The sequence below is a fragment of the Enhydra lutris genome, unplaced genomic scaffold (assembly GCF_002288905.1).
Source record: "Enhydra lutris kenyoni isolate GAN:26980312 unplaced genomic scaffold, ASM228890v2 scaffoldscaffold39, whole genome shotgun sequence".
Taxonomy (NCBI): domain Eukaryota; kingdom Metazoa; phylum Chordata; class Mammalia; order Carnivora; family Mustelidae; genus Enhydra; species Enhydra lutris.
In genome coordinates this window covers 30,415,966-30,432,560 of record NW_019154123.1, presented here as the reverse complement: position 1 = coordinate 30,432,560, position 16,595 = coordinate 30,415,966, and the positions used below count along the sequence as shown (strand labels likewise).

The window sequence follows — 16,595 nt, the reverse complement described above, 5'->3', positions numbered from 1 at the left end:
TTGAGGATGAGGAGAATAGGGGGGATCCCAAAGTACAGGAGGAACCCAGGACCCAGAACAAGGGAGACTCAATTTTGCCCAGGGGCACTCAAAGAAACTCCAGAGCTAGAAACTTGTAAACTAGAAATAGATGGGACTTTCAGTTAAACAGGCAAATTAGTCACACCCAGTTGTCTTCTCTCCCTCCTTGGATCTCACTTAGATGGCAGGAAAGGTATTGAAATGGTATAAACCCACAGCATCATAGGGAATGGGAGAGGTGTATTAGTGGATTGGAGACCTCAGCAAGTTTATGGAACAGAACAGTTGAAGGTAGGTAAGGAGAAGGAGGAAGTAATTACCAGCATGAGGAGAGAGAGCCCTTTTTCCTCACAGAGCCATATGGAGGCCTAAAGATTGATTACACCAGGTACAGGGCAGGACAGATGAGATGAGCTATGGAAGTAAAAAACAGGGAGTTAATTGAAAGCCAGTACATGGGACAGTTGTCTCTATACCCATCCCTAAGAAAACAAACAAAAAAGTTATTTAAAGAAATTACAAGGGCCTGGAGAAAACAACCCTCTACAAACATTCTTGCTTGTAGAGATTCCTAGTATAATACTCAGCTTGCTACCCAGAGCCCTAAAATGAAGCTTGTCAGCCCACGACTCTTGTCCACGTGTACAAAGTTCTCAAAGTCGGCTAGCCCTGTTGCCTCACTTTTAAAATATGAACTGACAAACAAGGATTTAAGGGAAGGAAGCAACAAACAACAGCAACAACCACAAATCCCAGAGAAAAGAGATAGTTCAGAAAATAAAGGGGAAATTGAAAAGCTGCAAAATTTAAACTCTAGTGTCCAAAGAAAAATCCAAAAGAGACCACATCCATAAAAAAAGAATAAGAGTCTAGAAAAAGGAAAAATTAAAGAACAAGAATCACAGAAATGAAAAAAACAACTGCAAGAATTAAAATTTTAATTCAAGTGTTAGAAGATAGACTTGAGAAGTCTCCAGGAAGTACAAGAGAGAGATTGAAAAGAGAAGAAATAAAGAGAAGATAAGAAAGATTTAAAGAGAGGACAAAAAAATTAGGAAAGTAATAGAAAAGAACTTCACAAAACTTAAGGATACCCCTCTCCTAAGAACACTGGATGTTTTCAGCAGTGTGAATGAAATTGAAATAAAGAGCAACACATGGGTGCAACATATTGAAACCAGAACATAAAGGACATAGTGAAGGTCATAAGTCTTCTAAAAGAAACAATGAGTCAATTCTAAGTAATAACAAATTCTCACTGACAACTTTTGGGCAAGAAGATAATTTGAATTCAGAATTCTATACCTAGCTAAACTAGCAATCAAATGTGAATGAAGAATAAAGAAATTTTTAGGCAAGGACTGAGAAAAGGGGATATTGTCTGTAGCCCTTTATAAGAAGTTATACAACGAGGTGTCCCTAAGGTGGAATTTAAGTACAAACATAACTTTTAGAAAAACTGCAAGTGGTTCTGGGACTTTAAATTCGAATCACATGAAACTGTTGGTTTTTATGTTAAAAATGGTTGAATATCAGAAATTTCATTTGGTTCACCCGAACCCATATGAGCAGAAATGTACAGTATATCAAAAGATTAAGTTCAATTACAAAAAAAGAAAAATCCTTAACCAAGTTTGAAACAGTCGAACCCAAAGTTAAATAACAAGATACTGAAGATGGTTGTGTGTTCCCTGGGGAGTGAAGACAGTAAAATCCACAGCATGTTTGGAAAGAGAAAAGATGGGGCACCTGGGTGGCTCAGTCCATTAAGCATCTGCCTTTGGCTCAGGTTATGATCCCGGGGTCCTGGGATCAAGCCCTGCATTGGGCTCTGCCTGTTTCGTCCTCTCTCTCTCTGACTGCCTCTCTGCCTACTTGTGATTTCTGTCAAATAAATAAATAAATAATCTCAAAAAAAAGTAAAAAAAAAAATAATTCCTAAAAGAACAACAGACAACAAACAAAAAACCATATATATATATATATATATATTTATATTTATATACACACACATATATATGTATATATATGTATATGAGACAGAGGAATACAAATTTATTAATCTACCAGCGAGTGTGAAAAGAGGAGGGCAATAAAGCAAAGACAGAAAAATGGGAAATAGAAAACACAGAGTAACTCCATAGTAACCATACAACAGGGAGAAACTAAAATAAATGTCAAAAGAGCAATTTCAATTATTAACAGAAAGATGTTATCTAGATAAAATTTAGAAAAATCCCACTGTATGCTGCCTACAAATACACACCTACAGTAAAGCCAAAGAGAAAAGGTGAAAATAAAGCATAGAAAAATAGACACCCTGGAGGGACAAAGCAAAATAAACTGGTATGGCTACAAAACCAAACCAAATGAAACCAAACAAATAAACAAAAAAATCCCATATAAAATAGAATTTTAAAAGAAAATGCTATAGGGATAAAGATTAATACTAAATAATAACTTTTTAAAAAGACCTACAAAGGGATGCCTAGGTGGCTCAGTGGGTTAAAGCCTCTGCCTTCGGCTCAGGTCATGATCCCAGGGTCCTGGGATCGAGCCCCGCATCGGGCTCTCTGCTCAGCAGGGAACCTGCTTCCTCCTCTCTCTCTGCCTGCCTCTCTGCCTACTTGTGATCTCTGTCTGTCAAATAAATAAATAAAATCTTTAAAAAAAAAAATAAATAAATAAAAAGACTTATAAAGCCTTAGGACCTTAAAAAAAAACTTACATAAATAACCTTACAAAATATTAAATTAACCAGGAATTTAAAATTTCTATGTGGCTATTATATATTATATACATGTGGCTATATATATATTATATATGTGTATATATAAAGTATACATACAATATTTCTATATACTTCTATATGCTATATATCAATTGATAGAATTATAATAGGAACTTAAGAAATTCACAAACTTTTTTTCTGTAGGTCAGCAAACTAAATCTTAGTAAGGATACAGAAGTCTTGAACAATGCAATTACCAAGCTTTATTTATTTTTTAAAATATTTTATTTATTTACTTATTTGAGAAAGAGAGAGAGAGAATGAGCAGCGGGAAGGGCAGAGGGAGAGAGAGAGAAGCAGACTCCCCGCTGAGCAGGGAGCTTGATGTGGGGCTCCATCTCAGGACCCTGAGATTATGACCTGAGGTAAAGGGAGACACTTAACCAACTCAGCCACCCCAATGCCCCAACAAGCTTTATTTAATGTTTGTATAACAACCTGAACCAGTTTATTTGTTTTTTACGTTAATGTGTATACCCAGTGTGGGGCTTGAGCTCAGGACCCTGAGATCAAGAGTGGCACGCTCTCCTGACTCAGCCATTAGGATGACCCGTGAGCCTGATTTAAAAGAGAATTTTTTTCTCAAGCACATAGAGCCATTTACAAACATTGCCTACCCACTAGGCCATAAAACAAGTCTCAAAAACGTTCAAAGAATTGGGATCACACAGGTGAGGCTCAGTCAGTAGACCGTGTGACTCTTGATCTCAGGTCGTGAGTTTGAGCTCCACGTTGGGTGTAAAGATTACCTAAAAATAAAATCTTTAAAAAACAAAAACAAAAAATTGAGACAAAAGTATTCCACGACTGAGTTAGAAGCCAATGCAGAAATGTTTCCTAAAAATCGGAATGAAAATATCAGAATGAAAAGCACACTTCTAAATAACCGAGCTCAAAGGCAAGCTCGTAAGGGGAATGAGAAAATGCAGAAGGGGCGGATAACAGAGACCAAACAGGAATAGCAATACCCCAGCCTAAAACAGGAGCGGCTGGCGGAGCGGTACCTTGGGCAGACGGCCATCCTGAAGAAGAGAACGGTAGAAAACTACTGGGCTAAGAATCCCACCCACGAAATCACGGGGAAGAAAAAACTACAAAGACTCGGAGGAAACAGAAGAGAGCTGCCAGCGAATGCGACAGAAAACAATCATACCATAGAGGGTTGTCCTGAAGCCCAGTTTGCTCTTAGTAAAAGCTAATTAAACAGAAAAAATAGCGCAAGACGGATCAAGAAAGAGGAAGATGGGTCTGAACAACAGTGAGGACGAGAAAAGGACAACTACAGATACAAGAGAGATTTTAAAGCAACACAGAAATAAAAATATGTGGAAAATGTGGGGATAACAATTTTGAAAACTTAGAGACAACAGGAACAATTTCCTAAAATATATATAATGTAACAAGAGTGGGAAATAGAAGATTGAAGAGATTGCTAACCACCCGAAGCCATGAACTCAGTGGTTAAAAATAAGCCACACAAAGGCACACATGCAGTAGGAGCCGGGTTCCAAAGCTGCCCCCAAGCACTCCTTGCGCCCAGGACTCCCGCTCCTCGGACAGGTGTCTCCCGTTCCAAGCAGGGCAGACCTGCGTAAACCAGGAGGGTGTTGTGCAAAGGAGGAACCGTGACTTCCCAAGCTAAACTGTGAAAGACATTGTGACTTCTGTCCTGATAGCTCTCTCTGAAGGGATGAGGGATACCCTGGGGGATACCAGTTGCCAGCTCGCGAGACACGAGGGCAGCCCGATGAAGAAGGCCATGTGGCAAGGATCCTGCCATCGGCCAGCAGAGACTGCCAACCACATGAGAAACAAATCCTCCAGCTCCCGTCAAGACCACTGTAGTTCCAGCCAAGCTTCAAAGATAACCCATGAGAGATCCAGAGCGACAGCCACACAATGAAGCTGCTCCCAGGTTTCTGACCCTCACAAATGTGAGCAAGTAAATTGAAGCATCTAGAATTCGTGATATTGGGGCACCTGGGTGGCTCAGTGGGTCAAGCCTCTGCCTTTGGGCTCATGATCTCAGGGTGCTAGGATCATTCACATGGGGCTCTCTGCTTAGCAGGGAGCCTGCTTCCCTCCCCCCGCTCCCCGCCTGCCTCTCTGCCTACTTGTGATCTCTCTCTCTCTCTCTGTCAAATAAATAAAAATTTAAATAAATTTAAAAAAAAAAGAATTCGGGCTATTTTTTAATGCAGTCATAGATAACTAGTACACACACGATAAAACCAAGCCAAGATGGTGTTGGAAAGGAGTCCTAGAATATATTCAAGGAAAATGTAATCGTATTTTTTACAAACTGTTCCCAGAGAAATTGTCCCCTACTTCATGAGTCTGTATAATTTGAATTATACTGTCAGGTTCAGTCAAAATTTTCAAGGGAATCTTGTTAATGAACAGATAATAAAAGTTCCAAACAAAACATTAGCAAACTGAATCAAACATCTGTTTTTTAAATGTGTGATTAGGCTTGGGTTTACTTTATAGGATTTTAAGAATGAGTTTATTTTTCAAAATCTATACATTTTATTCACCACTTTAACACATTGGAGGAGAAATGCTATATGAGCATCTGAATAGCTGAAAAAAATAAAATTTGAAACCTACTCACAATTTAAAAAAACCACTCAGTGAACTAGAGCTAAAAAGGTCATGTTTATCGATGAAGCATTCAAGGCGTTCGCCATCCGGATGCTTTTAAGGATGTTCCCTGAGACCATTGCTATTCAACATTGTATTGGAGGTTCTGGCCACTGCAAGTAAGATTTTTTAAAATACTAAGTTAATAAAAGGTGTAAGGTTTTAATGGGAAGAAGCAAATTATTGGAATTATTGTTGGATAGGAGATAATTGCATAAAAATGAATCCCATTTTTACATACTGGTAATAAACCATGAGAAAATGTAATTTTTAAAAAAGATAACATCTACAACAGCCACAATTCACAAAAGGGGAAGGAGAGCTAGGGAAAAACCTATCAAAATCTATGCCAGATTCTTATGCAAAAAGTTCTGAAACCTCATGGAAAGATTAGAGAAGACCCAAATTGATAGAAAGGCCTACCATGTTTACAGATAATTGCACTAGGTATTGTAAAGGATGCAAATTCTCCCCCAGATTGGTTTACAAATTCCCTGCAATTCCTGTCAGAATTCCAGCAGGTTTCTCGGTGCAGCTGGCCACACTGACCTTAATGTGTGTATGGAATTGCAAAGGGATGAGATTTTCTCCAAGGAAGAACAAGGCAGAGTGGTGACTACTCCAAGAATTATGAAAGCTACAGTAATGAAGACAGTGAGTTTCAGACTCGAGCAACAGGCCAGTGTTTTAAGCTACAGAACCCAGAAGCCAACCCATGCACATAGGGAAAACTGACAAGTGACAGAGGGAAGTTGGCAGACCAGCACGGAAAGGCTGGGGTAGGTGACGATCGGTCTGGGACAGTGGCATGCACGTTTGTAAAACATACAGTTGGTTGGCTACATCACACAGCATAAAAAACAAATTCCAAAACAAACAAAAAACCAAATTCCATGTGGGCTAAAGCCCTAAACTTTACAACTTTTCTAAGAAAATAGAGGAGATATCCTCTATGACTTGAGAGTAGGAAGAATTTTTTTTTTCCCTTGAAGATTTTGTTTGAGAGAGAGACAACAGCATGCCTGCAAGTGAGGGGGTAAGAGGAACAGAAGTAAAGGGAGACAGAATCTGTTTTGTTTTTTAAATATTTTATTTATTTGACAGAGAAAGACACAGCAAGAGAGGGAACACAAGCAGGGGGAGTGGGAGGAGAAGCAGGTTTTCCTCCAAGCAGGGAGCCTCATGCAGGAGGGAGTCTCATGCAGGGCTCGATCCCAGGACCCTAGAATCATGACCTGAGCCAAGGGCAGATGCTTAACAACTGAGCTATCCAGGCGCCCCTAGAACATAATCTTTTTAGGGCCACTGAAATCACTCTTTTGTATGTAGTAGGCCTTCAGAAAATGAATGGCTGTTCATTGTATTTTGCAAATAGTTTTACTTTTTTTTGTTTTGTTTTGTTTCCCCTACTTATAATTCTTCTTTTAGAATCTGAAGCAGACTCCACACTGAGCCTGGAGCCTGACCCAGGCTCGATCTCACAACCCTGAGACCATGACCTGAGTCGAAATCCAGAGTGGGACGCTTAACCGACTGAGCCACACAGGTGCCTCGAATAGGAAGAATTTCTTAAATGAGATTCTTTTTTAAAGCACGAACCATAAAATTATATTGCTAATTTTGACTAGATTAAAATTAAAGCTGCCATTCCACACAAGACAGCATAAATAAAGTGAAATAAGCCACAAACTGAAAAAGAATCATGCCAAAGCATACAATTTATAGAGGATTAGTGCCCAGGATATGTAAAGAATTCCTACAAATCAATAATAGTAATTTAAAAAGACAAAATGCTCCATTATAAATGGGTCAGTGTATACACACAGATAATTTTCAGGAGAAGGAATCTAAACATTTAATTATAAGTTTAAACATTTAAAAATAAGTGTAATAAACATGCAAACATTTAAAAATAAATTCAACTTCAATAGTTATCAGGGAAATGTTAAGATTAAACAATGAGATACCATTTCATACCTATCAGATTGACAAAAATTCAAAATTATAATGCCATCGAGAGTCGAGGAGGATGTGGAATAATGGGGAATAAAAAGAAAAGAAATGGGAATCCATGTCCATCAATAAGAGAACAGATGAGCTGTGGAAAATTCATCCAGTAGAATATTATGCAGCTATTAAAATGAACTAGAGCCAAATGCTTCACATGAATAGATCTCAAAAAGCATGTGCAGGGGTGCCCAGCTGGCTGTCGGAAGAGCATAGGGCTCTTGATCTCACAGTCGTGAGTTCGAATCCCATGTTGAATGTAGAGAATAAATAAACTTAAAAAAAAAATGTGAGCCCCGGGGAAAAGTTTGAAGAATGCTACATGCAGAGTCCCATCACTTATAGAAAATTTAAAAACTGGCAAAGCATTATTTCAGCCTGTTCAGGGTGGTAACCTATGTAGTTAAGAGTCTAAAAGCAGGGACAGCAGGGTGGCCCAGTTGGTTAAGCGGCTGCCTTTGGCTCAGGTCATGATCCCAGGGTCTTGGGATCGAGTCTTGCATTGGGCTCCCTGCTCAATGGGGAGCCTGCTTCTCCCTCTGCCTCTGCCTGCTTGTGCTGTCTCTCTCTCTCTCTGACAAATATATAAATTTTAAAAAAAGAAGTCTAAAAGCACCACTAGGAATGTGGAATGCCACATTTATTAAGTAGCTCCCTGCAGAGGAGTACGCACAGAGAAGAGACAGGCAGGGGCTTTCAACTTTGTCACATTTCGTGTTAAAAAAATAACTGAAGCAAATATAGTAGCATTTTATTAAGCGGGTTGAGGTATCCATAGCTGTTACCCCATAATTTTCCAAGTGTTTGAAGAGAATGGCCAGGAGTTCGGGGGAGGTGTTTTAGTTGGAGGGGGCACCAAAAGGTAAGGCCCACTGAAGGATGTACTTGTTCTATGCTTTGCTCTGTCTCTGCTCTTAGAACTGGGCCTGGTACAGAGGAGGTACTCCACAGAGAGCTGCTGAGTGCACCAGTAAATGCAAAGGCACTGAGGCAAGTCAGGACACTGTGTTCTGAGAGCTAATCAACATAACAGCCAACGTCTGTTGAGCCACCTATGCTCCCCCTCAGCCACTGACTTCACTACGTGGCTTGGGTTATCTCATTTCATCCTCGAGACAACAGTATGGACCAGCATCCTCCTCGCTCTCCTGGTAAGGAAACAGGCTTTGAGAGCTAGGTAGCTTGCCCAACAATACAGTGGTTAGGACTAGAGTCCACATTCCATCAAAAAGTCTGGGTTTTCTCACAAAACAAACTGAGGGTTGGGGGTGTGGAGGGGGAGGGAGAGGGTGGTTGGGTTATGGACATTGGGGAGGGTATGTGCTATGGTGAGTGCTGTGAAGGGTAAACCTGGCGATTCACAGACCTGTACCCCTGGGGCTAATAATACATTATATGTTAATAATAATAAAAAAAGAAAAGACGGTTTTATGCTGTAGGTAAGTTTTGAAAGGTGGAAATAAACAGGACAAGGTAGGGCCCAGGAGCCCACAATGCAGGGGTCACATCAACACAGACTCCAGGCTCCAGGGTGAAGGGTGAGTGGACCACCTGGTGGGGAGGAAGGTGCTTAGAAACCTGAGAAGGGAGTACACAGCAGGGAACACTTGTGGCTGCCTGGGCCTCAGGGAAGGCTTTACCCACTTGGCCTGGAAGAAGTCCACGTGGAAATGCCAGGAACCCAGCTCTTCCTGCTCTGTATCCGACTGGCGTTCAGAGAACCCCCTGCTCTGGACCATGAGCACACAGACCTCAACCACACAGGGCTGAGACCAACCACAGGTGAAGACAAGCTGCTTTAATGTGATCTCCCATTTGAGAAAGTTTGCTCTCACCTTCCCATGCACAGAGAAAAAGCCAACTCAGAACTCTCCTTTTGCAATCATGACAGCAGGAATAATTGCTTGCTCTTTAATAAGAGCTAACATTTATTGAGCATTGACTGTATGCAGGGCACTAGGTGGAGTCAGCACATGATTTATTGCCCTTAACTCTCACGAAAACTCTGTGAGGGCAGGTCCTCTTTGTCCCTCTCCAGGGACGAGGACACCAAAGCTTGGAGAATTTGGGGGTCTGGCCCAAAGCCCTGTGCAGTTAGTAAGTGGTGGGGCTGGGATTTCACACCATGGCGGTGCACTCTCCAGCCCATGTTTAAACCAGTGCTTCTCACAAGCACAGACACACAATTAAGCAACAAAGGCTTTATAGCTCTCAGCTGGGAGACTAAACGAGAACGTGATGCTACCATAATAAACCGGAAACCAAGCTTATCATCACATTCATGAACACCCAGCCCATGAGAGGTGCTCCATAAATGCTTTGAAATGAGGTGGCATTTAGTTCCAGGAAATGGAAACCAACCCAGTGTCACAATGACACACTTCACCCACAGGGGAAGCTAGGAGAAACTTAGAGAGCACTCACACATGCAGACAGAGCTCTCCTTGGCAGGCACACACAGTTACTCTGCAGGTCCAACCCCCTCCAGGCTTAGGCCTCCCAGTGACCTCCCCCTCCTCCCACTTCCGTCCCTGGGTGCTGAGATCCTGGCAGAAGGGCTTTGGGCTCTGTACCTCAGTAGGCCTCCTCTGAAAACAGGCGCTGCAGGAAGGAAAGCCAGCCAGCACTCTCCCAGTAGCCCACAGTTCAGAGACACATAAAGCGAGAAAAAGATAAGGGAAGGCACCTGAAAAGTTCTGCTTTTCTAAAGAGAACGATCCATCCTGTCCCCCAGGAAAAGCCACCGTCCCTGGGATCACGCAAGTTCATTTTATTCATTCATTTCATAAACATTTACCGGACATCCCGTTCAGGAGACAGGCCCCGGCCTGGAGTTGGCTGGCTCATCTACACCCTTCCTCCACCGGGAGGAGACCCTTCTCTGCCCCGGGGAAAGTGCAGCCCAAACACACACACACACACAATCCGCCGGCCCCTGGGGCACAGCGCAGTAAGGGTACACAAAGGCCAAGCGTACGCACCCAATTTAGAGGTGTAAAGACTCCTTCTGCGGGGTGGAGGGAGGAGGAGGGACAGCAGGAGGTGGGAAGGGGTGAGGGAGGGAAGGAGACGGGAGAGAGAAGAGAGAGGAAGACAGCAGCAGCCCGGTAGTATTCTCCCCCAGAGCCACCTCTGCCAACACTCTGGTCCCGTTTTAATTAGGTGCTCCCTCTCTCTCTCTGATTAATCTTCGAAAGAGCCGGCCAAGTTTAACCACAGCAAACACAATGATCCCCGTTATGACGGCCTGGGTAGCTAAAAGCAGAAAATAAAGCTCCCAGAACAGGCTGTGGTCTTGGCGTGGATCCCGGGTCCCCAGCTGCGCCCGGACCCCAGGCTCCGAGCCGGCGGACGCCAAGGCCGGCCGGGTGGCGGCTGGGGCAGGGCAGGGAGGCTGGCCGCGGGTGTCCGGGCACTCCGGGTCCTTGTCCGGCAACGCCCAGAGCGGCAGGCTGGCGCGAGGTCCGGGACCGCGGCACCGCGGGGGCAGGCCGCAGTCGCAGCGCCAGGGATGGTGGCCCAGCCCGACTTCCGCCTGCCGGGGCAGACCCGCGAACGCGTCAACGGGCAGGGTCTCCAGCTGGCTGTTCTCGAACTCGACCCGCTCCAGGGCGCGGAGGTGGCGAAAGGGCGCTCGGGGCCGGGCCCGCAGCCGGTGGCGGCGCAGCGACTCGCAGCGCAGCGGGTTGAGGCCGCGCAGCAGGGCGCCTGGGAGCGTGGCTAGGCGGTTGGAGTGCCGCGCGAGCTCCCGCAGCGCCGCCAGCTCCCGGAGGGCGTCCTCGGGCAGCGCGCGGAGGCGCGGGCTCACCATCACCCCGAAGGCGCGCAGGCCACTCAGGGGGCGCAGGGCGGCGGCGGGCAGGGTGGGCAGCCGCGTGCTGTTCAGCCACAGCTCCCGCAAGCCGGCCAGCTCCCCGAAGAGCACCTCCCGCAGCTCTGCCAGCGGGTTCTCGAACAGGGTCAGGAAGGGCGAATCGCGCGAATGAAGGAAGAGCGCGGTGGGAGGAGGAGGAGCAGAAACTCCAGGCGGTTTCTGGAAAGCGTCAGGTAGCTCAGGCTCCGGAGTGTGTCGAGGGCTCCGGGGGCGATGGAGCGGAGGTGATTCCCGTGCAGCGGCAGCTCCTCCGGGGCGCGCAGGGGGCTCAGCAGCCCGGTTCCCAGAGCCTCGAGCCGGTTCGAGTGGAGCGCGAGCTTCTCCGGCCTGGCCTGCGCCGCAAGCAGTCCCCGGGGCAGGTGGGGCGGGTTGTTTGCCGACACGTCCAGCAGTCTCAGGTTCCCCAGACGGCTGAGGAGGCGAGCGGGAAGGACAGCGAGCTGGTTTGGGTTCAGGAAGAGCTCCCGCAGGTGAACCAGTTTCCCAAACATGTTCTGGTCGATGTTCTTCAGCTCGTTGCGGTCCAGAAACAGCTGCTCCAGCAGCACCACCTTGTCCACCAGCGCGGCCGGCAGGTGCGTGATCCCGTTGCGCGACAGCCGCAGGGTTTTAAGTTTGATCAGGTCGTGGAAGGCGCCAGGGGCGGTGGAGGCGATGGGGCTGTCGGTCAGCATCACGCGCTGCAGGACCGTCATGCCGCCGAAGCTGTCGTTCCGCAAGGTGCCAGGGCTCATTCGGAAGAGCAGGATGTGCGTGAGGTTGGCAGGCAGGCCAAGCTAGGCGGGGCGGGCCACGGGGCCCCCGGAGCACTGCATGGTGTCCCGCAACACGCACTTGCAGGCCGGGGTGGGGGCAGGGGAACGGCTGGGTGCGCGGGGGGGGGCAGCGCCGCACACAGCAGGCGCTCCTCAGCATGTCTGCAAAGGCGACAGCGGGACGTCTGCAGGCGACACGCAAGGGCTGGCGCTTGGGTTCGAGCCTTGGAACCGTGTAGAGGCAGGAGTCTTTCGCCCGGACTGTCACTGATTTGAATGTTACCCAGACACAACTAAGTAGCCCTCTTTTCCCAGGAGGGCAGATGTTCCTGGGTGGTGGAAACACATTCGCTTCACCCCGAGAGGTCCCATTCTTCGGTTCTGCCGATTTTCTCCTCCCGGTTGAAAGCCCCGAGATTAAAGCGTTTTCCAGCTATAGTGAAAAGCCAGTGCTTTAAAATCTTTCCACAGAACTAATGAAAACAATAATTCTCACATCGAGGCTCACAGACATCACTGAGCAGGCCCCACGGTGAAGACAGCCCTGCTCTTCCTGCCTTCACTCAGCGGTGGCTATAACCAAGTCAGGACGGTAACAGCACAAAGTCTGGGAAAACAACAGCAACCACCACCCGATTCCTTGCACAATTGTGCTACGTGCACAGCACCTATTCTACAAAAACAGAAACACCCTCAAATAGCGAACACCTTCAGTTAGCCACAGCGAGAAAAACAGGGAATACCTATCACTTTATGCCATTCATTAGTCTCAGCATTTTATTTACATTAATTCATTCAATCTTTACAATAACCCTATGAGGTAGACCCTATTCTTTTTTTTTTTTTTTTAAAGATTTTATTTATTTGACAGACAGAGATCACAAGCAGGCAGAGAGGCAGGCAGAGAGAGAGAGAGAGGGAAGCAGGCTCCCCGCTGAGCAGAGAGCCCGATGCGGGGCTCAATCCCAGGACCCTGAGATCATGACCCGAGCCGAAGGCAGCGGCTTAACCCACTGAGCCACCCAGGCGCCCCGGTAGACCCTATTCTTATCCCGGGTTAAAGGATGATGAAACTAAGGCACAGAAAGGGTAAGTAACTTAACCCGGGTCACAGAGCTAGAATCTGAGAACAGTATTTCTGTCTCAAAAAGGAACTATCATTTCTAAGATGCTTAACAAAAAATATGAACTCGTGGCATTGAATTACATGTGAAATATACACAATACTACTACTCTGCCAAAACATTTCTCAAATGTAATTTTACGCAAATAATTTCTTGTACAAAATTTTATAATTTATGCCCATAACCAAGCCCTCAGTTACCTTGGCCTTACCTAAAATGGTGCTACACCCGAAAGTAACTGAAGGACTCAGGGCTTTGCCTGTGGTGCAGCACTTTCCGAAGGAAGAGGGAAGTATCCTTGCATGCTGAGGATAAAGACTTTACCAGAATAAAAGTCATGGGAAGGACCCTATCTCAGAGGGCAGATTCTGGTTTTTAATGACAGAAAGCTTCAAACTGAAAAAGAGACCATATGTAATTTAAATCCTACTATCAATCCTGAGTAAGAGCAGAAGAGAGAGCTGTTTCTCCATAAAATGGCACACTATGACAGTGATGCTAGGACAGCGTAGTGACACGGCTGGATCACTGTGGCAACCATACCCCTGGATGGACCACACGTCGTCCAATCTTCCTTTCCCCACCACATTGCCCCAATTCTCTATTCCAGTTCTCTTCTCCCATTCTGAGGAATAGTAAGGCCAAAAACATTCTCCAATGTGTTTGAAAATGGCACCACAGTGTTGAAGGGTGTTCGTATATTCAATTTAACTTAGGAATGTCCAGCTGCTTTCCACAGTAGTACCCATATGTAATGTCACCTACAGTGTATGACAGTTCCTGTGCTCACAGCTCTGCCCATACTTGGAATTGATTTTTTCAATTTAATTTTTTCCATTCACATAAAGTCATTGTCTCTGTGTGGTTTTTTCATTCTTCCCCATTTCATGAGCGTGAGCATCTTTTCATATTTTTAATGCCCACTTGTGCTTCATTTTCTGAGATGTTGGGTTCTTTTGCCCATTTTCCTATATGCAAAATATGTATTTAAAAAAAAAACTATATATTCTGGATGCTAATCCATTTGTCAGTTTTTTGTCGAATATCTTCAGCTAGTTTGTGGTTTGCCTTTTTCATCTTCTTCAAGATGTCTTTTGATGGACCTAAATCTTAATATAGACCAAATTATCAATCTATTACGATTTATGTTTTTTGTATCAAAGTAAGTCCTCCTCTCTTCCCAAGTAAAAAGAAGAAAGTTCTCCTATAATGCCTTACTGAGTTTTATAGTTTTGTCCTTTCTTTTTAGGTCTTTAATCCATATTGAACTGATATTTGCGTATGATGTGTTTGAGTGGAATCCAAGTTAATTTTTTTTCCATTAACATAACCAGCGGTCCTAGTCCCATTTATATATAATTAAACCCCTTCCTTCAGAGCTACTATGTCAGTATAGTCATGAGTCCATATCTTATGAACGTGTGGATCTGTTTCTGGGCTATTTGGTAATCCCTGCACCAACACCATACTGATAGAACCTTTTATTGTTTAAAGCCTGAAAATATCCAGCATTTTAAGTGTGAAGAAACAGACATTCTCATACTACAATGGTGGATCATACATTGGAAAAAACTTTGGGGGAAATATTTAGCAGCATCAACCAAATTAAAAATACACATATCCTTTGTCCAGCAGGTCCACTGCTAAAAATACGTCCTATGTCTAAGCTCATTAACATTTGAGCACAAAATGGGGCACCTGGGGATTCAGTCAGTAGAGCACACGACTCTTGATCTCAGGGTCGGGAATTCAACCATTAGGTGTGGAACCTATTTAAAAGTAACTGTGCACAAAAACACTGCAAGGCTGTGTGTAGTAGGAAAATAAAGAAAAAACCTTAAGTGGCCACTAACTGGGAAGTAGTCATCTAAGTTATGAAACATCTGTGCACTGGGATGGCTTGTGGACTTTAAAAAGAATGAATCTGAGCTGCAAATGCAGACATCTCTCTCTGATACACAGAACCATGTGGCACAAGGGCAGCAGAGCATACACGTATGGTTCTATTTGTGTAGATTTTAAATCAGAGTAAGACTTCGTGTCAGGCTCCTGTAAGCTTCTGTGGCCCATTTCCCCAAAGCACTCCGATCAGAATGATCTCCAACGTTTATTCTTTGAAAAGAGCAGAACATTCTGAATGCCCAGAAGGGTATGAAGTTGCAGTCAGTAGAGGAACATTGTTGAGTCCATTTGCTGAAAAATTGGATGAGGTACTGAGAAGTATTTCAAACACTGAAGTCGGTGGTTCCTGTGTTTTCATGTCCTTTGAATTTTGGACCCATATAGCAGGTTAGAAATTCACTATGCTAAGAGGCAACTTCTGTATAAGTCACCGTGGCCTCTGTGGTTTGGCCTTTCCAAAGCAGAGCTGTCTGCCTGAATGAGACCCGCTTGTCTCCTCAGTGAGGGGAGACTCTATGCACTGGAGGGATCTCTGTGCACTTACAGAGCAATCACAACTCCAACTCTGAACAGTGACTGTCTCATCCAAACTCCTCCTACTCCATCCTTCCCTGCAATACAGACTTGAAACACGGCACCTGGCAATGACACCCTGGGAAGAGAGAGACATGCAGAACCTCAGCCCTGCCACTTCCGCTACACAAAACACAGTGAATGGGAAGAACCTGGGACCCTAAACCTCCACACCACCCAATCAATCACCCCACGGCCAGCCACATAGGCCACAGCAGGAGGCAGGCCTCCTGTAGGACCTGAGACCCAGAAAGACCGCCCAACCTGGCACAATGCCTTCTCAGGGTTTTCTAGGACCAACAGTTAGTTCCACAGTTTCTCCCTTCCTGGGAGTGCTCCTTTTGCACCCATGGCTGCCACTTCACTTCAAACTTACAATGCGTTACGTGACGTTAGCTCTGCATTTGACCTTCCCAACTGTTAACAGATAAGCCTGTAGTCTTAACATTTTACAATTTCCGTCAGACCTCCTTATACTTACCATCTGGTTCTACACTGTATCTAATGAATGGGTTCCATGGGATGGCCACACACATGATGTGGTATCTATGTGGGATGTGGTATTTATTCCCTTCAAAAATACAAAGTTAATGGGGCACCTGGGTGGCTCAGTTGGTTAAGCAGCTGCCCTCGGCTCGGGTCATGATCCCAGGGTCCTGGGATCGAGTCCCGCGTCGGGCTCTCTGCTCAGTGGTGAGCCTGTTTCTCCCTCTCTCTCTGCCTGCCTCTCTGCCTACTTGTGTTCTGTCAAATAAATAAATAAAATCTTAAAAAAAAAAATATACAAAGTTAAAAAAAAGGAAATGCAAAAGTATGAAGTAGAAAAATAAATCCAGAAGGGCAGTATTTGTATGGCTAAAAGGTGAACAAATGTATAAGGAGACAGAAAAAAAAACGTTATTTCA

General features: G+C 44.8%; 1 protein-coding gene across 1 annotated transcript; it reads right to left on the bottom strand.

Annotated features, from left to right (window-relative positions):
• Positions 1-3,786: 3,786 nt before the first annotated feature.
• On the bottom strand, positions 3,787-12,251 carry LOC111155034 (glycoprotein V platelet). Its single transcript, XM_022515048.1, is given in 5 exon segments — positions 3,787-3,834; positions 4,526-4,550; positions 10,636-11,474; positions 11,477-12,184; positions 12,186-12,251. Coding segments are annotated over 5 exon segments (1,686 nt in total).
• Between the last annotated feature and the right edge of the window lie 4,344 nt (positions 12,252-16,595).